Below are 27,493 nucleotides of genomic sequence, written 5' to 3' on the forward strand. Positions count from 1 at the left end.
TGAGGAGACTACTACAGGATATGACGTATGAGTGGACAACAATACAAAGAAAATATAAAGGAAATTCAACAAAAATTCACTTTTCTAGAATTATGAAAGAGCAATGGACCAACCGCTTTCAGAAAGCAGGGGGAATAATTGCTACCCTTAACATATGTCAATATCAAGTTGATGGAATTTGTAATTTTCAAGAAAAATGGATTTTTGCAGAATTTTCTTTATATTTTCTTGGTATTGTTGTCCACTCATACGTCATAACCTCTAGTAGTCTCCTCATCCAGCGGTTCCAACATCAAAACTTTAAAAATTCATAACTTTTGCATCGATTGTCCGATTTTCTTCAAACTTTCACTAATGTGTTCTACTAATGTTGCTGCTTTCACTCAACTCACATTGCTCTTGGGGTTTATCTTCCCTTTAAAAACACACGAAACTCTTCTTACCCTGCCGAGGGCGAAAACATTTTTTGCTTGAAAACATCCACTTTTACAGTATGGCGTTATTGTGTGTAATGAGTCAAAGAATAAGAAAACAGGTATCACAAAGCACTTTTCAGCCATCTACTTGCTATACCAATAATTTATTTTCTTATTATTTTCAGCAATATTAATGTGCAGCATTGTACGTCAAATGAATGTTTTATTATTGTTTTGCTCTTCTTTCTTAAACAAATTGTGTCCATCCTGATGCATTGCAAATTTATATTTTGGATAGGATGCATGTATATATATCAGACCCATTGGTCTTGACATGACAGCAGCACCAGCATACAAAATTCATACAGTATTCTGTGTACGTGATCCACTCCAAAGCTTTGTATCAGTCATGATATTTATAGATATGTGAACAAGTTCGCCAGTGGTACTATTTTCTTCTGGGCGAGACTTTCGTACGAGGGGCATATGAGGTACTTACTTCCTTTTGTACAAGCCACTCAGCAGAGGATGCATTTTGATTTTAGGTAGCCCGAGAATAAGAAACAAAAATCACTTCAAATTGGGACTAGGTGAAACTCTGTACCTTGCACTGAAAGTGTTCACTCCACTTTGTGTTCATGGAATAGATTAAGGCCGTGTTTATGCTCCCCCTTTTCGGGCCAGAATCAGCGTTTTGAAACGTGATTAGTGCAAAACAAAACGCTGTTGCGTTCATGCTCACTTCGATAGAAACACTGATTCAAAATGCCGATCCAAAACGCACAAAAAGGTGCGTTTACGATCAGCGTTTCTGACTAATCACGTTTAATGGGGAAGCATAAACGCAACAGCATTTCTAAATGCGTTTAGAGTGACGTCATCTAAATGCCTTTCCGGTTCACGTGAAAAAGCGCGCGCCCGGCCAGCCAGCTACCCTTGCCTGTGCAGTTTTCCCATGTACTGTGCATACGCATGTCTTTCCCAGCTGCTCTCCCAGGCCAGGCCACCGATCGCAGTGCGCGCCCCAATTTGACCTGCCTCTGCTGAGGTCAGCGAAGCAATCGCAAACGCTCTTTCCAAGACTCGAAGAAAGTGAGCATAAACAGTGCTCCTGTGAACGGCGTTTTGAATCAGCATTTCAAAACGCTGATTCTGCCTTCACAAATTGAGCATAAACACACCCTAAGTCAGCCTTGTCAACTGGCATTGGAAGCCCATTGTAGAGGGAAGGTGTTTTGGTTATGGGCTAAATATATGAACTTGTCCCCTTCTGCACGGTAGTTAATTATTTCAGGAATCACTTTCAGTTTATACTCTCAATTCATCTGCAATTAATGAGCAAGGAAATGAGTTACCAAACAGAGGCACAGTTGTTCAGAATACAACTTGTGAGTACTATGTAAGCTATTATTTTTGCATGCAGATATTTTTGTGAATGAGGGGGTCACAGCCGTATTCAGGAGATGTTTGCACAGTTTGACACCAAGGCTATCATAAATGCACTAATGGGCTCTCAGTTTGAGATATTTTTTGTGCTGTTAAATTTGCGGTCCAACAGTAATTTGTGAAATTTGCAAAAATTAAACCCTTCTGAAAATAACAGCTTATACAGTAATATGAAAGAGACAGCTTCAGATCTTTAATAGAAGTTTCCCTGTGATATGTTGAAAAGCATTGAATGCTAAAATATTGAACATCTATTGAACATGCTAGAAGGAAAAATCAGATACATATGTGAAAGACATCCACATAATTTTTCACATTTGTATGAAATAATTGCTAGGCAATATTTGGCAAGATATGAACTAGAAGGTATTGACACAGGTAACATGTCCATTAATTAATCAGTGTTTATTCAAAGAGCTTTTGTAAAGGGCTGTCAGTAATTGGCCTCATAGACTGCTGTGACAATTATTTCCCCTGGGGAACACTGATCCTCTTGTGTTACAATATGCAAATAAAAAATGTTTTTTATTTCAAAGATCTTTACTATTACTGTAGCCTCTCAGTACATGGTATATTTGTTTACTTGTTCAAAAGTATGAATATAGCAACTGATTGGCAAATTGCCCTACATCGACGTAAATAAGCACTGAATCGATCAGTGTTTTAGTAGGTTAGCAATGATGAAAAATCATGGGCGTACATACTCGAGCAGAATTCGAACCCACGACCTCCTGCTCACCAGACAGGCATCATCTCCACTAGACCATCGAGCTTGCCCCCGACAGCAAGTGTTGGTTCTTATCCTTATAGCATGCAGCGGGTACTGCGTAATTATTCAAATTCATGAAATTCTGAAGTATGAATATATACTCAAACAGGGTGTGTGCTTACCGTAGCTACGGTAAGCACAGGTACCAATGTATAAAGGGTGTGTACAGTTCTGGTTAAGGTGAGAATTTAGCTTTCAACGTTTTGCGAGATATTCAGAAACCACTCTGAGATGTCAAAGAGCATGCAATTCTAAGGGGTATCAAAAGTTTATTTCATGAAAATTGGTTTTGAAATGGCTGAGATATCCAAAAATGAACTACAACTGTATGTTGCTTATACAGTGAATCAAGTAAAGCTTCAAATGCAAAAAATGAGATAAGCTAAGTTAATCAGTGTAGGAAAGCCCTGTTTTAACAAAGTCTTTCAAACTAGAGTTGCCGTGGCAACATCCGGGTAATCTCTTTTCACCTTGCCTGTTAAAACGGTTGTTGCCAGGACGTTGTCGCAGTAACTTCTGCTTTTTGCTTCGGTACGCTCCTGCTATTTTATTGTTTGAAGCGTGGAATTTTGTTCTTCGGACGTTATCGCTATGTTGCCACGGTATGGTCTGTTAAAACAGGGCTGAATATATGTACCAGTGCACCATGGCATTTGTGAAGAAAGTGGCTGGGGGCGCAAAGGACGGGTGACGGGTTTTATTTCTTTCACAAGGAATGGCCAGGGATAAGGGGAGGGGAATGGTATTTGCATGCGCAAATTACTGTCATTTATGTCTTTTTCCCCTGTGTCTTAGTGAGGAGTAAGAGATTGAGTGGTTATTACAGGTAGCTGTCAGCTGACGGTGGTAGGGGGCTTATTAATTAATCTTCCCGGCAAAGACAGCACCGACAGGACACTTGGCAGTGGCCCTGGTGGCAAATGTTTACATTCTGCCCACTCACGATCAGATCTGATCGAGTGACATAGAAATCCATGCCACTAGGGCAATGTCATTGACCTTCTGCCGCCGTCTTATTGCAAAGTCAATCCCCAGACTCCGGGAGCTTTTGTGTCTCCATAATATCCTATGTCAAGCGGGCTGGAAGACATGCTCCTGCAGTGACGTCAATCCACCGCGATCACATGATAGATAATGTCATTGAATCAAAATCTCATTTACATATGTGGCACACTTGATGGGGTATGAGTCACCTGAGTGGGGGGGAAAGCCCCTGTTTTCTTGCTGTGCTATTTATAGGATACCTGCTGAGTCAATCTGCTGTGCTCAAATGGTTTTAATGACCCCTGGTGGCATGGTTTTGTGTCAAGTAATTGATTCCCCCCCCCCCCCCTTGTAGTAGTTGTGCCTGATATAATATTGAGCTGATGTGTATGTATCAAGCTTGAAGAGAGGAAGGAAACATTGTGATGTTTGTCTTCTTTTTAGTGCTTCAAAAGAAATAAATTCATATTTCCATGATAAAATCTTGAAAAGAGAGAGAGAGAGAGAGAGAAAAAAAAAAGAAAGATGGCCAGTCGTACTTCACTGCCAACAGTGTATTAAAATATTTCAATGAATACATACCGTCCAGCATCCTTTGCGTTTATATTAGCTAACACCTACGAGACATGTTTGGTTTTACAGCATTCTTGTTGATAACAAGGTCATTTTTTTGAACATCTTATTTCTCTCTTTATTATTATTATTATTATTATTATTATTATTATTATTATTATTATTATTATTATTATTATTATTATTATTATTATTATTATTCTTATTATTATTATTATTATTATCATTATTATCTTTTTCTACATTTTTTATTTTGCTTGCTTGACATCTTTCCAATTTGTGGTATGTGACATTTCATGTTTATAGGTAAAAATTCATACCTGCAAATCAGTATAGTACAGTATACATTCTTGGAGAAAATGTCATTTAAGTTTTTGTACTATTGATATCATGTGAAGGTAACATTTCTGTCTGTTCTTATATTTGTTCTTTTTGTTTGAGTGTGATGTTTGATGTGCCAGTGTGTCTGAGCCATCATTCTTTTACCTGGTATTTTCTTTTTATTTCATAAATTTTCTTTTGTGTATAGATGGTAACAATTACTGTAAAAGTGGATATTTTCGCGGGACTAATTTTTCGCGCTCAGCGGGGTAAGAAGAGTTTCGCATGTTTTTAATTCCACGGAATCAGGACCTCAATTACTGGAACACATAGCAGCCAAAAATATTCGCGTGCTTTTATTTTCGCGCTAGTTTCTGGTTGCGTGAAATGCGCGAAAATTTCAACACTGCGAAAATGTCCTCTTTTACAGTACTGACAACCAAATTGGCTGCTCAGAACATTTTGAGATATGAAGGGAAACAGAGCCAATTACACTTATTTGCACACCTAGACACCATTATAACATCCACCTACTGTAAAGCAAGAAATATTTACAGCATGAAATTTTTGCAAATTACCACTGACATTCCATTCATAAAGTGTAGACAAGAACTTTCGTGTGCATTTTGATTTTGCCAATCTTTGCTGTTGCAAAATTAAAATACATCATGTGAAAATTTGTGGTTTTGCAGTATGTCGATGAAATGTAATGTTAGTGAAAATGTTCCATAGCAGACAATGAAGAACTAGCATATTAGTTGGCATAAGAGTCTTTGCTTTCAATCTTCTTTGATATACTTTTTTGGATACAGTGATTATTTGATAATTTCTACCCTTTACATCAGTGGATGTATTAATAATCATAGTGTATCAAGTTACTGTACAAGCTGAAATTTTCACGGTGGTTTTATTTTCGCGAATTTCGCAAATCGCCTTTGAACTGCGAAAATAACAACACACGAAAATAACAACGCACGAATAACTAAGTTCAGTTAGACCCTCGCAACTGCGAAATAAACAGCACGTGAAAATATTCTCCAAGTAGCAATTCGCGAAAATATCTATACGCGAAAATTTCAGCTCGTACAGTGTAAGGCAGGGAACCTGTGTCCATGCATTCTGCAGAGAGCTCCTGATATTCTTATAACTGGTGAATAGTAAAAGAAAAATATATATATATTACTGATTTTAGTCTGGATTTATTCTATCATTAAGCTAAATTATGCATTTTAGCATTCTTTATATTCCTCTAGCTTGCACAAAAGGCTGGAAAAAAAAGAAGAAAAAAAGGTGGTGTGACCTGATGGCCCCCCCCCCCCCCCCCCCCCAACTAGAACCATTCAGATATCTACTTTGGTTCATTTATTCATTCCACTAACTTCAGGCAATACATTTGTATCAACTTTTTATAGTGAGATGCCATGCTTTGTAACATACACTTGTTACAGTACTTCATCATGCCTAACGACCACTGATCTCTTACTGTGACCTGTTTTTAGGATGGCTTTGTACACATGCACACTGCCAGTGACCTGTGCTAGGGTCTTCTTTCTAGAACATGGCCCTCCAAACAGATTACACATAATGCTGAATTCAACTGATTGCCTGTAGTGCTCTGAGACTTGTGCACTGTTCAAGGATTGCTGTGGCTCTGAGTGTATCACATGAAGATACACACACACACAACATCGTATACACCACACATTCACGCATACACATTGCATGCTCAGATACCAACAATGCACTGCATGTATCTACAGTACACACATGTGCATCAATGTGCACATATAATATATGCTTGCAAGCAAAAGTTTCAGTCTCTACTCCATTCTTTAATAGACAGTTTTGATATTGTACAAGGGGAATATGGGAAAAAAATGTTTTTCCACATTGTCCTTGATTAGTGGATTCCATGAGACTGGTGACATAAGATATCATATCTGGGATAAAAATTAATGGGAGAGAGGCAAGACCCGTTTACATTGGCAAGAATCCACGTCGAGAAAACCTGATGTTTCTTCCCCCCCCCCCCAAAAAAAAAATAAATGAATAAAAATCAACTGTTGGCACTGGTAGAAACTTGTGAGCTTGCTCTCCATCATCTTGTTTCATGTTCTTGGTTCCCCCCCCCCCCCCCCCCCCCGTGAATTGCACCAGTGACTTATTATTGGATTATGTGGTAGGTTGCATTATATCCAAACACTCTACGATGTGAATGGAAGTAACAATGGATTCTTGACACAAAGATGCACCTTGGGTCATCAAATGCCCCCCCCCCCCATAAAAAAAAGAAAAAAGAAAAACACATAAACCCAGAATTTTTTACCGATTAGCAGTGGGCTAAGAGTTTACACCATTGACACAAAAAGCATTGGCAGTTTAGATGTGTGTCTGTGGCTGCGTTTTTAAGGTTTTGTTTACCGAGAAACACTTTTTTGAAACATGGTTTTGAAACATGGTTTTGTAACATGGTTTTGTAACATGGTTTGACAGAGGAGAGTGTGTTTCTGGCATGCTCAGACTGTGTCATTGTGCATCTCATTATGCGTAGCTTGTCCCTTGACAGTTAGATTGGTCAAATAGGGCATGCGCGACCATGACGTCGTATAAAGCATGTTTCAAATCACGTTTGTGTTTATAAGACTTTCAAAACCTTGTTTCTAGTGAAACACCATTTTGAACACCCATCCACAGTGCGTTTCAAAACCATGTTTCAAAACTGTGTTTTAAATCACGTTTGTGTTTATAAGACTTTCAAAACTTTGTTTCTAGTGAAACACCATTTTGAACACCCCTCCACCGTGCATTTCAAAACCATGTTTCAAAACTGTGTTTGTAATCACAAACTACCGTCTATAGCACTAAACACGATTTCAAGACCATACTTCGACCCAGAAAAGTTTGCTGTAAATGCACTACTAGTATCTGTGTGCGTGGGCTTGAATCTTCAAAAAGTGTATAGGTAGTTTAAAAAGATGCGATGTGAAAAACTAGGTTTCTTACCAAAGTAGATTTCCGTGCATACTGAATGCACATCTATGTCCCATTCATTAACCTACTGTGTGGAGCATTACAACTTGTGCTGACCTAGACAAAATAGAAAGATGCAGCAAAGTAACACAGGAAGGAGCAAAAAAAAAAAAGATTTTACAGTTTTCAAATTAGAGACATTGGTTAGATAATGATCCAATCTACCAGGTATTTCCTGGGATTAAAAGAAAAAAAGAAAGTTAAAAATCCTAAAAATATTTGTGAGCCCAGCGTAACTGTACGTGTAGCCATAATAGGCATAATATGTATGCGAATATAGATTATCAAGTGAAAACAAAAGCCAGAATATTCAAATATAGTCAAGTTACATGATTGTCTCTCAAAATTTCACCCCCTTGGCATTTTCTGCATGTTTAACTTGATAATAAATGATGTGCATTGCATGCTAAACTTTACAACTTGACATGAAAAATGTATCTCATACTCATTTGCTCAGAAAGGGATGATGATAATGATTGTGTTGCTTGAAAAGTTAGATGGAAGATTGTCATGGGTTGTTTCAAAATTTTTGTTTAACTGGACTAAGAAAAACCCCACAAAAAAAAAAAAAAAAACAGAGAGAGACCATGCATGTGCATCCATGAAGGGATATTTGTGAAACAAACATTATGAACAAAATTGTAGTGACATTCTGGTGAATCCTAAGCAGGTAACTGTGTATCTATTGAGGAAGGGATGAGAGAACTACCATCTTAATGAGAAGATGTTATAAGTATGTGACAGAAATGTGGTATCATTTTAAGTAAAATATATATTGGGATTGAACAAAAAAAGAATAAAAAATCAAATACATTTGCAGCCCAGCATGTTTTGCAAATCATTAAAACAGAAGCCCTGGACATCCTGTTGCAGTTGAAATATTCCTCATTACAATGTGTTTGGGGGTTTTGAGATGTATGAATTTGATACGCAAATGATTATTGTATGGGAGCTACCTCAATTTTGTTATAAGAATCAAGCATAATATGCTGGATAAGGAACTTGTCATTGGCCTTGACAAAGTGATGAATTTTAGATTTCGAGCAGAAATTGGCATGGCAACACTCCTGGCAATAGCCAAAAAAAAAAAAAAAAAAAAAAAAGACAAATTCTCATAAGACAATGCTGCACAATGGCACTGGTCCAATGGTCCCTGACCAGTAAAAATCACTGTTGGACCAGTAACTTTTTCAGGAATACTTTAGACCAGTAATAGATGGAAAATCTGGGTACCTATACAGTAGAAAAAATGAGTGGTGTGCAGTCCTGCAAGAGTAATGAAAAGGTTTGTTAATTGCAGTACATGTATATGCCTTTTGGGTCGAGGTATTCTGAGTTAAAACTGCATATCTGAGACACAGACCGAATGAGCGCTCAAAGGCAGTTTCCACATCTGTTATGCAGTAACTTAAAAACAACAAAAAGCAGCTCCTAAAACATAAAGGTCATGTTAAAGTTTCTTAGCAATCGTCTCGTGAATTGTCAAATCATGTATGACAAGAAATGGATCGGTGCTTTCAATTGTGTTTGTATGACTTTAGAAAAGTCATGGCCTCTTCCTAAGTGCCCTTCTTTTTTTTCTCCCCTTGGCCAGTGTATCACCAAGTATACTTGTATTGATTTATGCCATCCCTACGAAAGAACTCCACTTAATTACTCCTTGATAAAGGCCATGGAGGCATGCCAGTCCGCATTCCAGAGTCGGCTTTTGTCAGCCGGCAATGTTTGTACTTTCATTTAAGGTCACCTATTATTAGCTCAGTAATCCCCACGGTCACATGACCAAGGCCATTGACCTGTCATTTGAGCCATGTGGTCACATGTCATAACAAAAGCCTTTTTTTTTTTGTGGTCCATGGGTAGCAGGTAGGAGTGAAGTAGGTAAATCTTTGTGTACCCAATATCGTGATGACTCTGCCATTCATCCCGTACAATGTGTCTTTGCAATTGCTGCCAGCCGCGCATTTAGGTGAAAGGGTATTAATACTTTCAGTTGAGAGTTAAGCGCAAGCGGTATTTGTAAGTCAACACCACGACAGTAGTCTTCATGCATGCATTCCTTCATTTTTATGCACAATAACATGTAGGATGAAATCCCAAAATGTGTGTTTGAAGATATTGGTAAAGGATTGCAAAATGTTGACTTATGCGTGATTTTACAAGTTTCCGTGATGGGGAGGGTTGGGGCCTTGACTTTTGCAATTTGCCTCCCCTGACATGCTCATATTGTGCCTGTAGAAAACCTGATCGTCAGCTGTATCATTTTAGTGTGATTCTATATCTTATCTTATTAATTAGTGTTCATTAAAATCGAGAAACATTATTTCTATAACACATTACCCTAGAAGAAATTTTTTACTGAGTTCTTGGCATCCCATTTTTTTTTACAAATTGAAGTGCTAGAGCTGCAAAAATGTGAAACTTTCAGAAACAGATTTTTTTTTTTTTTGAATGCTTGTGCAGTATTGTTGTGAAAGTTCACATGTAGAAAGATGTTGAGAATATAATCTACAGATGTGTATTCATGTGTTTGTAGATAGATATGTATACGGAAGATCTTCCTATCTTAGACAATGCAGTCGTGTGGCTTCTCATTTCAAATCGACTTCAACATGGCAGAGCATAGATCTCTTTGTGATCTGATTGGACTTCCCTATAAGCAGGCAGTGGTAGTAAACAAGAATATATTTCTGTTTACGCCAGTGGAGGAGACTGAATTATGGGATATGTGTGAGAGATGTGGGCAGCTTTTACCATTGCTGACATGATCATGTGACCAGCAGAGATGAACCTGTGGAGTAGCGCATGACTGTTATCCGTTAATTTTTAACGTTCAATATGTACGCCTTTTTGCCTAGCATGGTGCATCTTGTCTAGCAAGAAGCGAGCCATTGCGATGCCATGTTTGTCTGTGGAAAAAGAAAACACAGCAACGTTTGCATAATTTTGAAACATTTTCTCAAATAGCTTAGAAAAGAATACAATTTGCGAAGTGCATCACAAAACATTGAAGTATCGCTTCTTCTCCTGGTACACAGTTTAGCACCAGTAGACCACCACCCAAGAAAGGAGAAGGAATAAAAAGAAAATATATCGAAAAACAGAAGTAGATTACAACCCACATGTTAGCACCATATAGCAAATACACACACACCAGAACTGCAGTAAGGAGTGGCCATCCAGCGATGCAGCATATAGCAAGCTAGTTGTACACACTCTTCCCTCCATTGTTCAGAATGCATGCACATAGTAGTGTGTGGTACATGTGTTCACGCACTGCTATATGGCCAACAGTCTCCTTGTATCCTTTGTAATTATATTGGAAATACTGAAGAATTTAGACAAAATCCAATGTCTAGTAAAGAACAGTGGTAAATTACGAGCAATTATGCAGTGCAGGGGTTCGTGTATGTCATGGAAAAAAGTTTAGAATGGTCAGTCATGAAAAATCTGCAAATATAGACTTTCAGACAGTAAGAAATGTTGAGATGGTCCCTGAAATTGTGTGTGAGATGAAGAAAATTTTAGGTAATTAGAAATCGAAGAGTGAATTCAGATAGATCTTTGGCCAGCAAACTTGGGTCAAAAATCTGCTTTCTGGATCATCACACTTGGATCCTAATTTGATTGTTATCTAATGATTGCCAAGTCAAGTGTTAAATGTTACACGTTTTACTATATGACAGCACCCGTGAGAAGGGGTAAAAAACAACTCATTCATTCATAAAACCGCTGAGATCCACTCTTATGATCATTATCAAGAGTGCTAGGGATAACTTTGATGCCACCCACAATTCAGTTTCAGTCAAGGTGCCAAACTTTTTGATGGAGAAATCCCTGAAGGAACTGTAATGTACAGAGCCTGCTTGGTGGAAAAATGACATTAGGGATCGCCTGAAAATAATCAATACCGGCTGCTGTGCACGAGACAAAGTTTGACGAAGGCGCAGAACTCGCGGGATGCAACTCGGGTTTTTTTCCCCTTCCTTGCCTTTTCATGTGTACTCTGCCTAATATGACAGTCTGGATGATGGGATTTTGAATATATTCATCCTGCTCTTTGTTGCTATCCCCAACCTTGCCAATCTTGACCTCCTAGAAGTGTGTCATGCATGGGAAACGCTAGGGGTCAAAGGGATCACATGCGAAGCTTGGCCGTTTGCTTGGCTACTTTTTTAGCTTCTCTCAACCTGAGATAATTCAGGTGGATTCACATTTTTTGCCCCTTTTTCGTTATTTGAGGTGCTTCACAAAAAAACTTTGCACATGGTGTGCAGATTCACTTGGTTTTTGTTCATTCAGTTAATGGAGTTGTATGCACAGTGTATGGATATTCTCTACGTGTAATGCGGCGAGCCGTACAGCACACACAGAGTTAGCGCCTGTATTCTCTCCTATGGGGCCCCTTCAGACTGGAACTACTTTCGCATGCAAATGAGTTGTGGCCTCATAAATAAGCCATTACTCATTCTACATGCACTGCCTGTGCACACATGTACACTGCCATCAGGAGTGTGTGTGTGTGTGTGTATGTGTGAACGAGCAAGAGCTGTGGAGTGTGTTGTACTGAGTATGTTGTGTTTGGAGCACATTTCAGTGTGTGCTGTGCCGCACCAGCCTCTACACTGCACTAGACTAGTCCGCTCAGTGCGCAGTGGTACATGTATGCAGCCTATGGCATTGTGCTGGCTGTAAAAAGGGTTAGGCTCTGTGAATCCACTGATGCATAATGGCATGGAGCCTGAATGATAACAAGGCTGTGTATTTTTTATTCAAACCCAAAGACCTCCAGGAAAGGCATTGCCAATTTACCAGTACTGCTACAAATAGATGATATCAGCAAATATTTTCCATGTTATAACTTGTGTGTAAAAAAGTACATTGAAAGTCTCCCAAGTGAACTTTGTATTTTTCTCCCCTGATCAGTTGGTCGCTTTAGTTTATATTTTTCACGGAAGATGTTAATCATTGATAGTCAAATTGGCCATGCTGGCTTGTCATATGTGGAACCTCCATAGGCACACAAAACTAGTGGTGGTACTGGGAGTTCTATAATTGAACCTGGAGGCTTTTTTTTTTTTTTTATTACATTCTGCGTGCACAAGGCACAGCAGTATAGTAGTGTAAAGCTACACATGGTGTATGTGGTGCTGCTCGGTAGGGAGAAGTTAGATTATGTTACTGTATAGAAAATGGTCTTGACTAGTGGGAAAAAAAACTTTTTCACGTATCAAATTTGTTTGTAAAATGGTGTAAGAGTATAAAATTTGTAGTTGCTTGTTTAAGTACTGTAAAGGCCCTTTTATTTTAAGAAATGCACATATCAATCAGAGTTGGAATCATGAATATCAAAGATATAATAGCATGATAAGTATACAAAGTCGCTCTGGTCTTCTGTAGAATTGATGCAGTAGTTGAATGGTAGTGGTATAGACTATACAATATAGTAACCTTTGTAATGTAAATAGAGCACATAACAGGATTAAATGTTCGATGCCTACGTTGTAAGGGTATCGGGGCATTATTTGATTTCTTTGTGTCGTAGGCAGCTACTACTTTATTAGGTCTATATTCTGCAGGTAATGCTACATTAATTTTTTTCTTTTTAATTGATAAGACTTATTTACCTTTTTTTTTAAAGGGAATTTTAATCTGAAATTTCTTCCACAGTTATGATTAATGCTTGACCCTATTTTTAAGCTCAATTTCCACCACATTAGAGTAAAGAGGATGAAATTTATGTAAAAGATAAAAGTCATTACAATTCAAATTACCTTTTCATGTTGTATTGCCTCTGAGTAAAGTGTTGACAAGTTCATTTTTATACCTGAAAAAGTTGCAGATTAGAATTTTTTATTGGCCTACTCTTAAAAACACTTTTAATGCCAGGAATTTTAGAGTAACTGAACTACATGTAAATATCAATATAATTGTTCCAAAAAAAAAAGAAATAAAGAAGAAGACGATATTTATCAGTATAGGCCTACTCCACAGGTTTTTCAATTTTTATAGGGATACCCTGTGATGACCAACGGAGAGAATGAAATATTTTAAGGAGATCAGCTTGATTGGTAGGACTGTTGAGAATCTGGTTAACCCGTTGAAGACGGGCTAATTTTGCTACAACACAAATTTTCCCATAGACACTTGTCCGGGTATACTCGGGACTCGTCCTCAATGGGTTAACAAAAGGGCCCATTCACTCTGACAATGAACGCTAGAAAACTTGTGACATTATGCTGCAAGTTGCTTGGCAACTGAGACAAGGGCCAGCTGAAGCGTAACCAGAAAGAAAAATTACACCGTGGAGTTTCACTCTTTGGTCTTCATGTGAAGTTTGCTGTGACAGTTATTTAGGAATGAAAACCCTCGCTGCAGAAAACTTGTGATTTTTCTCATGTGACTTCTACTTGGTGTTTGGCTCACTCCCCAAAGCCACAGCTACACACAAAGTCTGACTTGCAGCTATCCAGCAAGGCTATATATTATTGTTTATCATTATGTGAAATCTGTTGTTGCATGCAGTTTGCAAACACATTGCGCATGTGCTTCGTGGTGGCCTAAACTTGCAAATTGTTATAGTGCGGTAAGATTGCAAGTTTACGATTTTTATTATTTATTTATTTTAATTTATTGTTATTATTTTATTGTTGTTTTTTTTTGTTGGGGTGGGGGGCAATTTTGCATGATTGTATCAAGTCGGATCCTGGCATGAATGTGATGTGCACGCTTACATTTCTCCTTCCATTGCCGTACTTCATGATTGTAAATTCACAGCAAGCGATATTGTCAGGAAGTCCTGATTATGGCATGTACAGTATGGCATTCATTGATTTGCAATAAAATGTGATGACATGTTGTTAACCCGTTCCATATGGGAACTGGGTAGCCTGTGTATTAAGTCTATGGGGATTTCAGAATTTAGTATGGAACAGGTTAAGTGCTCTTTGACAATAATTTTCAACCATGACTCTTGTAGTAATAGTAAACCTAAGATAATTTTAATCTGCTCTATTACTTGACTTTTGCATGTAGGGTGTCAACTGACTGATATAGGTCTACTGTATATGCCAAATATTTTGCGAGGTTTCTAATTTTCGTGAATTTCGCGAGTCAGGTGCTATTTGAAAAAAAAAAAGACACAAATAATGACTCTGATCGCGATATGAATGTAGCACACACATTCCTCCATTCAGTACAGTAATCCACGATCACAAATTTAGCCACTCCAGAAATTGTCCTGAAGTCCCGATTCGCGAAAATTTAGACTTGCTGAATATGTAGCGCATACAGTAGTTTACTGGATATAGACAAGAGGGCCTCCGTTCCAAATAATATGGTATAATTTTATTAGCATCAGGTCATGTTTTAATATGATACCAGGCATGTTTAACAATATTCTGGAGCAGTCTGCCAATCAGTATTTAATGCTTTGTGGTAAACATTTGTAATCCTTGCTAATGTGTAAGATGTAAATGGATGGACCTAGGCCTACATGTATGGATGCAATACTCTTTATGTTTTTATCAGAAGGTTAAATATCTAACTTTTATACCTCCACCCATAAGGGTACCAGAGGCATTATCTTACTATGAAATATTTAGTCTATATATTAAGTCTAGTGACCTTGAATATTTAAAGTTTATGGAAGTGAGAGTGTAGTAACCTCTTTAGAAACAGGTCCAAGGATTCACATTTTAAAGGAACTGTACAGTACTGGTTGAGGTGAGGATTTAGGTTTATAATTTTTTTTTGGTGAGATAATGAAAAACCTCGTATGAAAAATGAAAGAGCTTGTAATTTCAAGAAGGATTCAACGTTTATTTGATAAAAATTGACCTTGAAAAGGTTGACATATCCAAAAAAGTGATCATGATAAAATTGACATGCCATAACTTTTATTAGGATCCCCTTGTTTTACCTTGTTTTAACAGCTATTTCAAAACCGATTTTCTTCAAATAAACTTTTGATTCCCCTTAGAATTGTAAGCTTTTGAACATTTCATATAGTGGTTTCTAAATGTCTCACAAAACGTTACAAGTTGAATTCTCAGCTCAACCAGTACTGTACAGTCCCTTTAAGCAGGCAGGAATATCAGTTGTTATAATACATACATACACACAAATAAATTTGTTCCTATATATCTATTCAGAGTTGTGCTTGTGTGTGTGTTGGTGTCAATAAATCTTGTACATGCCATAAAATTCTAGCATATTTTGTAAATTTGAACATTTCATTGATAAATCTATAGTGGCTAGATTTCCTGTAGAGGAAAAAAAAAAAAAATATTGCATTTTTTGATTATTTTTTTTTTCCTCTACAGGGAATCTAGCCACTATAGATTTATCAATGAAATGTTCAAATTTACAAAATATGCTAGAATTTTATGGCATGTACAACATTTATTGACACCAACACACACACAAGCACAACTCTGAATAGATATATAGGAACAAATTTATTTGTGTGTATGTATGTATTATAACAACTGATATTCCTGCCTGCTTAAAGGGACTGTACAGTACTTGTGAGACTAGTGATTTTCACCTTGAATACAATACACTATGTATTTGTAATTTTGTGGTTAGTATTTTTGTGTGTGATTGATTTTACAAATGTCAGTTTACTAGTGAATTCCATGAAAATTAAGGTACCAAATAATGTACATTTGGTATTTATAAGTAAATACACTATGCATAGGTACTTTTGTTCAAAGGTGTTTGAAATGTTTGTCAAAGTAATTAGAGGGGGTAAAATAGTTACCTGTAGTGATGCCTTAGTATGCTTTTTTTTAATTAAAGAATTCAACCTTGTGCAGTTCATGTTGTATTATAAGAAAACCAGCCCTTGATTCAACAGAAGAAAAATGATATGGTCACACATGTAATAATATTCAAAGGCGTTTTACTGTATCAGTGAGCATGAAGCATGTTTTGTTTTCATTTGCAACGCCCATTGCCATTTTACTTTTCTTTTCATATCTCTCTCCTTCTCTCTCTCTCTCTTCCCCTCTCTTACTGTCTCTCTCTGCCAATTGTAAGCCACTTACTGGATATAATATGAACAGGAAGCTGGTGAATGAAACTGTAGACAAAGCTCTCGATGCACACAAGGAAAAGTGTGTGTATCCAACTCTGCTGTTGTATCTTTCTGCTACAATCTGCATGAAAGAATGTTTGCATTCTCTCAGACTACGGGTCCTTTTGTAAACTGAAGGTACCAATGCGTTGAGTATAATTTTGGTTCACTTCTTGGCACAAACTCTTTTTGAAGTGATATTTATGACCATGATTTCAAGCTCTGGACAGTACCTATTTAATACATTATATTACTGTGAGGACAAATTATTAGATACCCCCCCCCCTTCATTTTACAGTGGTCTCGAAGTAGACATTGTTTGAGACACAAATCAGAATGAGAGATTGACACCTCCCTTTCTTAGTTGATAATTTGATACCCAGATAGTCACTTGAATGAGCATCACAAATGGAAATTGTGCTACGCCTGAGAACTTAGCAACAATTGTGTACCATGTGCACTGATTTGGTTGCCTGAGCTATTGTAGGTTTCCCTTGTTAGATTAATTGCTATTATATATTGGATAAAAAATTCATCCTTAATTGATTGGTTGAAAGAGCTTCACGTGATTACAGGTATTTTCTGCTACCAGAATGTTGGCATGCTTGACACTCCATGGCTTACTTTGCAAAATGACATCTTTTGTTATGGTGACATTTTCCAAATACTTTTTGTGAAATGATGTCACAAAGAAATTGTGATATCATGTGCTGCTTCCTACTGTCATTCTGAAATGTAACAATTTCTGACAAAACAATTGTGACATCACAAGCAATTCTGATATCAGTCACCACTTGTACCGTAAAATGTAACAATTTCTTACAATTGTGACATCACAAAGCAATTGTAACATTGTACACTGCTTCCTAGCACCACTGTGAGATGTAACAATTTCTGACAAAACAATTGTGTCATTGCGAAACAATTCTGACATCGTACATTATTCTGCTTCGTATGGTCAGTGTAGGATCCACCACATGACTTCATGCCTCTCAGTTTCCCCTTCTTTTGTTTACATTTTAATCCAAAATATAAAACAAATATATATACTCTGCCTAAGTTCTAATTACTGGCTAAAACTATAGGCCTAGGTGCCTCCAAAAGTGCTCTTCACTTCGGGCCTGCACCCCTCGCTGAATAGTACCACTCTGGAGTCATCTCTGCCCATAGTTTTAACCAGAAATTCTTGAGGCAAAGTATTTGTGTAATGTTGTACCACATCCCACACTGTATGATGGTATGTATACTGCATAGTGGGTAAACCATTTCTGAGTTAACTGTTGACAGTTTCACCCTCCCCCAAAACTAATGAATGAAAAAGGAGAAAAAATTGAGCCTATCTCAGCTACTGTAAGGATTTTTACACACACTGAATGACATTGGTTTGAATTACAGTTTTAATTATAAACATCTCCATGATTTCAGGCCAGCAGTTTGTCATAAGTTCCAGCTGAAACTGTTCCTAGGTCAAACCCCCTATGTAGTGCTGCCAAGATTCTAATTATGGAACCAAAAGGCAAGAATAGTAGGCTCAAGTTTTCGTCATAATCATTTAATGTTAGAGTGTTATCTATCAACTGCAATTTCCCCCTAAATTGGTGTATTGTGATCAGAAGCACTGTGTCTATGTTGTGAATATGGTTGGATTTAGTAGCATTCACATGAATCAAGGATGGGCAAATGTCAGCTGAAGAAAAAAAATCTAGTTTATTTTCCTATTACTGTAGTGTATATACATTCACACTTTTGTCAGCACAGCATGGCTCGCTTTTCTACCTTGTGCAACTTGTGCATTGCCTCTTTGCACGGGGAGGTGGAATGTTTTCTTTGGTTCCGTGACATTTGCTCCTCCAACAATTGCTCCCATGAAATATTTGCATGCTAAGCCACACATAAATTCTACTCCAAAACATATCCTTAGCCCTAATCCTAATCTTCACTTGAAATTAAACCTAAAACCATATCACAACCTTAACCCTAACCGTAAGTCCTTGGAGAAAATAAGCCCAAAGCAATTGTCACAGGAGCAAATGTCATGTCATGCGATTTCTTCTGGTACTCAGACTTGTTTGTTGGTGTGCCCATGCTGTTGCAAACTTTACAGTACTGTAAGATTATGAAAGGATTAATCTGTATCTGGTAGGGAATATGTGGCTTTTTAAAGGTGTGGCAAAGAAAATATGTGAGATTTGAGAATATGATTTACTTTGCAGATGCATGCCAACAATTGTACGTGATTGTTTATCATCAAGATCATTTGATTTTTGGTTTTCTTGTATGTTTTCAGGTGACGATGCCAGGGTATTTTCCTGTGGTACTGCTTTTTAAAAATATTTTACTGTGCTCGCAGACCACTTGTGTTCAGTGTGATCAGGGCTTGAAGAGAAACATTATACCTGCTGGCCTGATTTGGCAATCAGGCAGGAATCCAATACGTTCTACTTGTAAAACAATGAGTTTTGAATGCTTGAGGCAAGCCGGCACGAGAATGCGTGGTACTATAAAGAGACACATGGGTTTGTATTTGAATCCGTATGAAACTGATTGGTTTACCGCCATACAAAAGTGGCATTTGTGCGTATGTCTGTGTGAAAGATGATCAGTAGACTTACTGTGAAGGTAGAAGTTACGCTTCTGATGGGCGAGTAATAAAGGCGTGGAAGGGGTGGGTATAAAGGAAGACCACAGCAAAGTAAGAGTGTTACAGGGAGAGAGGGTGATGTAGATACAATGCCAAAAGTCTGCGTGCATGAAGATTGGGATGTGATGTCCGTACAAGGGATAGCTGCCCAAATCTAATTCTCCTATTTTTGCCTCCTTTCTGCAGGACTTGTCGGGATCATTAGACGATCTTCCTACAGGATGTGACTTCAACAGCCAGTCATCATCCACGGCAGGCGCAGCAGGAGCTGTGGGCAATTCGAGTAGCCACGCCGCCCCAAACACCAGCAGCTCAAACAGCCAGAGTGGTTCATCGGCTTCCACGGCTCCACCCCTCTCCCCAGCCACCTCAGTACACTCCCCTCACGTCCACCCGTCAGTTACAGCCCTCAGACCCTCCCCTTCACCTGTGGGCTCACCAGCGAGTCATATATCACGCTCATCACTATCTCCAGCCAGTGTTCATGGTAAGTTTTCGCTGGTGTTCTTACCCTCCCCCATCTCTTTTTGAAACAACTGGAAAACTCGTATCATACAACGTACAGTGAACCTTTGCAAAACTATATGCCAGAGACAAATAGTAGCAAAACCTGTAAAAGATGATGCCCCCAATGCACCAACACAAGTCCTCATGTTTCTTATTTTGCCAAATTTTCTCCCCAGATTCTACTGTCCTATGAAAGCACTTTTTTAAACGTTATTATTTTTTAAAGTTTTGTAAGAGCTGATTGGTGATCATAGAATCTCTTCAACCTCTCTCATCAAAGTATTGCCTTGTCAAACAGTCTGTGGTCACTGTTTTGTTTTTTAGACAAACCACAGTGTGATTTGTCAGTGAGTGTTAGATACTTAATATTCCTGCATTAATGAAGCCCAAGTTAAACTGATATTTCTGCTGATAGCTACTGTGTGTAATATTCAGTCGAGCAGAATGAATCTGGAACAGACAGAGTGCCTGATGTGAAGTCCAGTTTCAATTTCTCTGCAAGGAAAAAGAAAAGAATGTGGACCAGAAAAATTGGAAAGCTTTTAAAATGACGTAATGCTTTGCTGTATTTATCATTCCATTTGTTTTGTAATCATTATTGCACACATGTTAATGAGTACTGAATCTTTACATCTTTGATGATATTGAAATGAACACTTGCAAGTAAATCATATAAACCTTTAACTGTCATTTTACATTTCATTGTGTACCTCACATGAAGATATTTTTTCACTTCCTTTGTTACACCCACATTTATTACACTGATTGCTTACATTTCACTGCTAGCTGAATTTTGTCATTTAGTGTACACAGTGGATTGGCAATTATCCAAGAATAAATGGCGGAAATGTGTTCTAGTACAAAGTAAAATCATAACTCAGTAAGATTTGTTGTTTTTTTGTTGTCATTGCAGTGTACCTTCTCATGAGCAATATTGGTTGGTACAGGATGCATTTCATAAGTAATGGCAGTTTCATGTGTATAAGTTGTAGTTCAGTTTTATCGAGCACATGGCACGGGAGTGAATACTCGAGGAATGGTGATTTCATCACTTCCATGGGAAGCTCACCTGGTTATGAATGGTAACCGAAACAGACCGCGGGGACCTGCAGGAAAAACAAAAAAGGAAACCCGTGCGAGACCAGTTGATAGATTGGAGTGCATGGAGGAGGGGGGCGTAAGAGAAATTGCAAGAGGGAACTCCCCCATGTTTGAACGGCGGGCTGAGCAGTGGGACAACTAACCTGTCCAAAGTAAATGAAGACTTCACTGATGAATCTCCCAATGTGCAAACAATGTCTGACCGGAAAGGAGTTACTGTAATAGCCTGGAGACTCCTTATGGCAACTACTGTACACTCCTGACGAATGGAATGATATTGGTAAACATGTTCATGATGGTGGTTCCTATGCTGTCAGTACTTGTGGGAAATTATTTGTAATATGTTACAACTTTTTTGCTTCTTTGTTGTTGTGTGTGTGTTTGTGTTTGTTTGTGTGTGTGTGTGTGTGATGTAGGTGGTCCTATGACTCCGCAACCTTCACAGAACCAGACGTTACCAAACCAGTCTGATGCTCCGACACCGCAAACGCCAACTTCAACACCAACTGAAAGTAGGGGTAAGCTCTCTTCATTCTCTGTTATATTTGTTTGTCAGCTGTTTCTAATGTTTAAAAAAAAAGACACACACACACACACACACACACACACACCCCACCCAAAAAATCTTCCAGAAAACAAAACAAATCAAAACAGAAATGGGTTCATTTGAGGTAAGACTTGGCTTTGGCCGAGGTGCATCTGCATGATCTATGTATTGTTGTTTATTACTATTTTGCTCTTTTCAAGGGTGTGATGTACCATATGAGCTGTTATATTTGCCTCTCTTTGGTCACTTCTGTACCTCCTTCCTGGTTTATGTGTGAAACTTGATGGTCATCAAATCACTCAACCACACACGGCAAAAATGACACATCGTACCATGTTGGATACCTTCAGCAAAGGGTGTATGGGAACATTTTAAATCACATGCTTGCGCTTTCAAGTGTTGGTCTCTGCATTCTGTTTGTTGACGCCAAGGCTCTAATAGCCTAGGCAGATTTAAGGCTGACAACCATATGTTATAGCAGTGAATTTGCCCTACTCTTATACTTTCTGGAGAGACATATTCATCTTTACATTTTCCATGATGATATGAAGATGTTATGTCCTCATTTGATGTGAATGTGAGTTTATAATAGTTAAAGCAAATTCATGGCCGTGCTCACTGGAAGATTTTTTTGTTTTTCTCTCTGTTAAGGTCCTTATTAGACATGTTGGACTTGCTCATGCTGAAACTGTATTTTTTAGTTATTTATTTACAAATGCTTATTCAAGTAATTTAGGTTATTAACAATATCAAATTAATGCAGCCTTCACTAAAGTGAAAACTACATGATTTCAGTAGAGAAAAAAGGTTCACAAAAGTCATTATTTGGTCATGTCAGTACAGCAGCTCTGGATATTTGTAGGGGAAAGAAATCCTGACCAGGGTAAATGATTTTGTGGAGCCCTGTTCACATTTGTATTTTCACTCCCTTGCTGCTGCAATGTTTTTACCACAAATATAGCCTACACATATAGTAAAAAAAAAAATAATAATAAAAAGAGAAATACCTTTCCTGCTGATCTATGCCTAGAATTCAAAGATTACATACTCATAAAAAAACCCACCACACACACACACACACACACACACACACACACAAACAGACAAACTTGTACCCCTTGCACACATTTACCCTCAGTATGAAAGTACAGAGTGATTAAAAGATTATATTGTCATCATTTTAGTCATTTTATCAATGGAATGTTGAGAATCATGTTAAGTGAAGTATTGCATTGGTAGATTATATCTTGATAGTTGTGCCATGTTGCACAGTCTAATTTCTGTAACAAAAACAACATTGCATGAGGAAAGTTTATTCAAGAAAGTTTGCACATTGCACACTTAATGACTAATTGACATCAGCCTCAGTTGAAGGTGCTGATATCATTTGATTGCATTTTCGTATTCACTTCATTGTAAGTGGAGGAAAAATATAAATTTTTTCTTGGTAGCACTAGAAGCTTCATAATTGCAAAATGCTAGTGAGTCACAATTTGAATGATCAATGCTTTTGGCACTAAGCTTGCAATTATAACAGCTCATGGTATTTCATTGACATAGATATGCAAGGTGAGTTTAGGAGGAAATTAATGTGAAATTCTTAGGGCATCGATTAAAAAAGAATGGGGAGGGGCAGAGAAGGAGGCTTTTAAAGGGGATGGACTTTATTTGCAAAGCTGTATGAAACTAATTCAAGGAGTTAGGGATTTTCAGAGCTGTAGAAACATTTCTTCTGTGGGGAATGTGTCTCTTACATTCATCTCTTGCTCTCCCCTTGTTGTTTGCATGCAGTGCTAGTTTTTGTTATCATTTTATTGTTTTTTTAATGTGAGTGAAATACATCCCATGTGTGAAGAATGCTAGACTATGAGGATTTTGCTAGAAGGTTCAAATAGTATCACTCAATCAAGTATTTTGATGGTTTTGTATTATGACACCTCAAAAATAGGAAATTGAAAAATCAGCCCTCATGAACAAATGCTCTCCAGAATTGTGGTGTTCACAAAAATTAGATGGAGATGAATATGAAAATGTGATGAGGCTTGTCATTGAAAAAAAAGTATGGCTTTGCAAGGATCAATTAATGATAAAAGCCAGAGATTTCTTTTGTTTGAGGGACTGAGATGCATTGTTTAGAAAATGCAAAAGACACTGATGAATTAAATATGTCATTATGATAATGAAGTTGCAGTGAAAGAAATAATGAATGTTTCATACGTGGAAAGAATAGCCGCTAATTGTCACAATCACATGGGTAGTGTATTGGACATGGTGGTGTGTGCATTTAGTGGCAATCACTGCAGCTCTGGGGGGAATGTGGTGCTGGCTTGATGGTAAACAGGACTCGGGGAGAACTGGGGTGGGGGGGTCGAGGAAGGAAACGAGAAATCATACCAGTTCACAGCACCAGCATGTGTGCCGCAAGGGATAGGTTATCGTAACTTTGGTGTCTAATATGGCATATCCTTATTGGAAGCATGATGTTGTGTGTTTATGTGTGTGTGTGTGTGTGTGTGTGTGTGTGTGTGTGTGTGTGTGGAGGGTGGGGGCAGTTAGTTGCATGTTTAATCAATCTGCAGTGTGTTATTGAGGGAATGCCAGTTGGTGAATACCAGGCTGTTGCATTAACTCTCCTTTGATTCGTTTTGTGTGTTCCTTTTTAAAGGGTTCAATCACCAGCATGGAATGAACAGTGGTAATAGCAGTGGTGCCGGTGCAGGGGCACAAATGCCCCCTCCTTACAATAACCAACAAGGACCTTCGTCCAAAATGCCATTCCAGAATGCTTCAGGTAGACTGGCCACCAAAAAGTACCCCACTCCTTCTCTATCTCTACCCCCGTTCCCCTTTTACCCGTAACCCTTTCAACCCTGGTACTCGAGAAACCTGCGGCCCTTTTCTATTAACTGTGAATGCTTACATTGTACCTCAAATTTCTTCAAATTCCCCAGCAATGCAGAACCCTAATACCCCTTTTTCATCGCCTCCACTCCTTACTTACTCCTGGATCCAGCTGCAATGAGTATTTCTTTGTCTTTGTTTATGTGTCTTGGAAGAAATTAAAGTATTCATCTGAATATTTCATATGTAAAGAGATTAAAGTCCAGAAGATAGCTCAGTTATGCCTGGTTATGCTTCCAAAGCCTATGAAGATGTGTGCTATGAAAGATGAACAGTATTACAAATTATTATTTATTATCATATGTATATATATTTTTTTTTTTTTTGGGGGGGGGTTGGGATGGGCAGGGGATGTCTCATGTTTGTTTATAAGACCATAGAATCATTTCAAGTTGTCTCAAGTTGTCAAGTTTTGCCTTGTTGAACAGTCCAAGGTTAATCTTCCATTCCTCATCTATGCCGAACTCTCCAGTAGAAAGAGAGTGAACTCCATGTGCATGAATATTTGATATGCACTTGATTTAGGTAATACATGTATTTTATGTTTATACACAGTTTTTTTTGTTTTTTTTTTTAACGTTCGAATGTAGTCTAGGTGCATGTAGACTTGACTGAATTAGGGAAATCAGGAGATGAGATGCAGTTGTTTGTGTAACAGTCAATATTGCATAGTTGCCTTGTTATGCTGCATTTACACCATGTTCCTGGTGGCCACGGCAGTCACGTTTCAGGCCACCATGGACAAAACGGGATTGACGTTCTCGAGACAACGTGGTGAGACGGGATAAACAAACGTGACAGACCGTTATTGCCGTGGATGCTGTGTCAGATTTTAAACTGAATACAAACTAAATACAAAGAGGGGAAAATGGGAGAATGTCTCATCTACCCACGGCGCATTTCGTTTTGGCCCAACGGGGCTGCCATGGCGGCCGGGAACATCGTGTGAACGTAGCACTAGGATGTATTTGGTACCCTCCGAGTATCTTCTCACAGTTTGATTTTCTCATGATTGTAAAGGCCAGCATTGATGTTATATCATGCACATAATGGCTGAAAACGTTCTTTCTAAAGCAGCATTTTCAAATGGTAGAATGATTATATCAATATAGGCTATCGTGAGGAAATGGAAGTTGGCCTTTTGTATACAGCCTCCTCTACGAACGGTTCTATCATATGACCTTAAAAGTATATCTGTACAAATGGGGGACAAAGATGATGGTATTCATTTTGAGAATGAGTTACTTGATAAGCATATACTGATCTGTAATGGATGGAGGATTGCATTATTATCATATGACAGTTTTCATTAGCTTCTGGACATTTGAGGGTGAAATGAACTTTCAAGATTTCTCTTGCTAAATCCCAGGGCGGTCTTTCCTACAGTTGTGCATGTGATTTGCAGAGTCCCTGCATTTTTGTTGTGTGGACTGAAGAATGATAAACTGCACTGAAATTGTTAGACCATTTCTGCTTAGAGCACTATGACCGGATCAAATATCCAGAGATGCCCACTGTGTCTTTTGCAGTATTCTGTATCTTTTTATTTTTTTTCCAAAAAAATACTACAGATTTCATGGAAATACTACTTTTCTCAAAAGTACCATTTTCCAAGGATTTTAGGCCAAGTACACCTTAAAGGATAAGTTCACCTTCATAGACATGTGGATTGAGTGAATGCAGCAATATTAATAGAACACATCAGCAACAGTTTGAGGAAAATCGGACAATCCATTTAAAAGTTATGAATTTTTTCAGTTTCTGCTTAGTCACTGCTGGATGAAAAGATTACTACAGCTTGTGATGTCATATGTGTACAAAGATATAAAGAAAATATAAAGAAAATTCAACATATTTTCACTTTACTCGCATAATAAGAGAATGCTTGACTTCCCTCTTTCAGAAGGCAGGGGGAATGATATTATCCTTAACATACATCAGTGACAAGTCGAGGAAATGTGCACTTTTTTCAAAAAGTAACATTTTGTGAAATTCTCTTTATATTTTGCTTATACTGTTGTACGCATGTGACATCATCAGCTGTAGTAGTCTTCTCATCCAGCAGTGACTGAGCAGACACTTCAAAAATTCATAACTTTTCAACAGATTGTCCGATTTTCCTCAAACTCTTACTGATTCGTTCTACTAATATTGCTGCATTCACTCAATCCACATGTCTATGAAGATGAACTTGTCCTTTAAAAACTTTAGCCCTGAAATAGGTGTTACTGTCTGGAGATAGTATTTAACCTAGAAATTTTTATTCAGTTGTACCTTTTGTGTTTCTTTCATAACTATTTGCTAAAGATTACTGAGTTTGTGCTTCACATCACGTAATGCAGCTGGAAAGCAATAGCCTGTGAGATGCCATGTTATTAAATGAAGCACAGTGGCATGATCCCATTGAAAAATCTTCATTTGATAATCAGCAATTGCTTTATGACCCTCTGTGTCTTTGCATATTTTCTTAAGGGACAGAAACTTAAAGAGCAGCATCTTAAAGAAATGCATGTTTGATATTGTTTGTACATTGTAATCTCTCACCGATGCAAGCTTTGTTAGCCAATGGCCTCAATCAAATGCATATAGATATCTTCAAACTGGAGTCTTGCAAGTGCCAGTGTCCCAAAGCTATAAGTTGGATGCTAAGGTTTATACTGTGGTTGAGCCCCACACAAGAGCAGCACAGTCCAGGTACTGTGATACTATAACCTGCAAACTACCTGGCTCATATGAGTGTGACTTGTTCTTTGTAGGAACAGTCATGCTTAGTACAATACTGTATTTAGATGGATATTTTGGTGCAAGTAATTTCTTGCATTTGGCCGGGTAACATAAGTTTTGCATGTTTTTGATTCTGCTGAATCGAGACATCGAATTTCAAACACCGAAAATTTCCACTTTTACAGTAGTACATATTGGGATGCTTCTATCAATCTGAGTTACAATTATGTACATCGTCTATAGGTAAAGATTGAAAAATCTGGGGTCGAGAATGATTCAAAGTGTGTATTGCACACTCTAAAAAACAAAAAAAAAAAAAAGTAGTAAATGTATTTGCAGCGTGTTTTTGCATTTTGGAATATGAAATGTCTAGTGCTGAATGGCTGAAACATGCTCCTAGTACTGGTTAAGGCCCTACATTGTGGCAAGCACTGTGCAGGATAGAGAAAGGAGT

At 37.9% G+C, this 27,493-nt stretch overlaps 1 protein-coding gene across 3 annotated transcripts in view; it reads left to right on the plus strand.

Moving 5' to 3' along the window:
* LOC140242551 (uncharacterized) overlaps positions 1-27,493 on the plus strand; it is a 69,172-nt gene that overhangs the window by 18,717 nt on the left and 22,962 nt on the right. For 2 of the 3 annotated variants that reach the window (XM_072322292.1, XM_072322295.1), the window contains exons 5-6: positions 19,446-19,746; positions 21,284-21,385. In XM_072322292.1, coding sequence (XP_072178393.1) covers positions 19,446-19,746; positions 21,284-21,385 — 403 coding nt within the window. The remainder of the gene's footprint in view (positions 1-19,445; positions 19,747-21,283; positions 21,386-27,493) is intronic. The other variant, XM_072322294.1, reaches the window with a different exon arrangement.

The sequence above is a fragment of the Diadema setosum genome, chromosome 19 (genome assembly GCF_964275005.1).
Source record: "Diadema setosum chromosome 19, eeDiaSeto1, whole genome shotgun sequence".
In the NCBI taxonomy this organism is placed as follows: domain Eukaryota; kingdom Metazoa; phylum Echinodermata; class Echinoidea; order Diadematoida; family Diadematidae; genus Diadema; species Diadema setosum.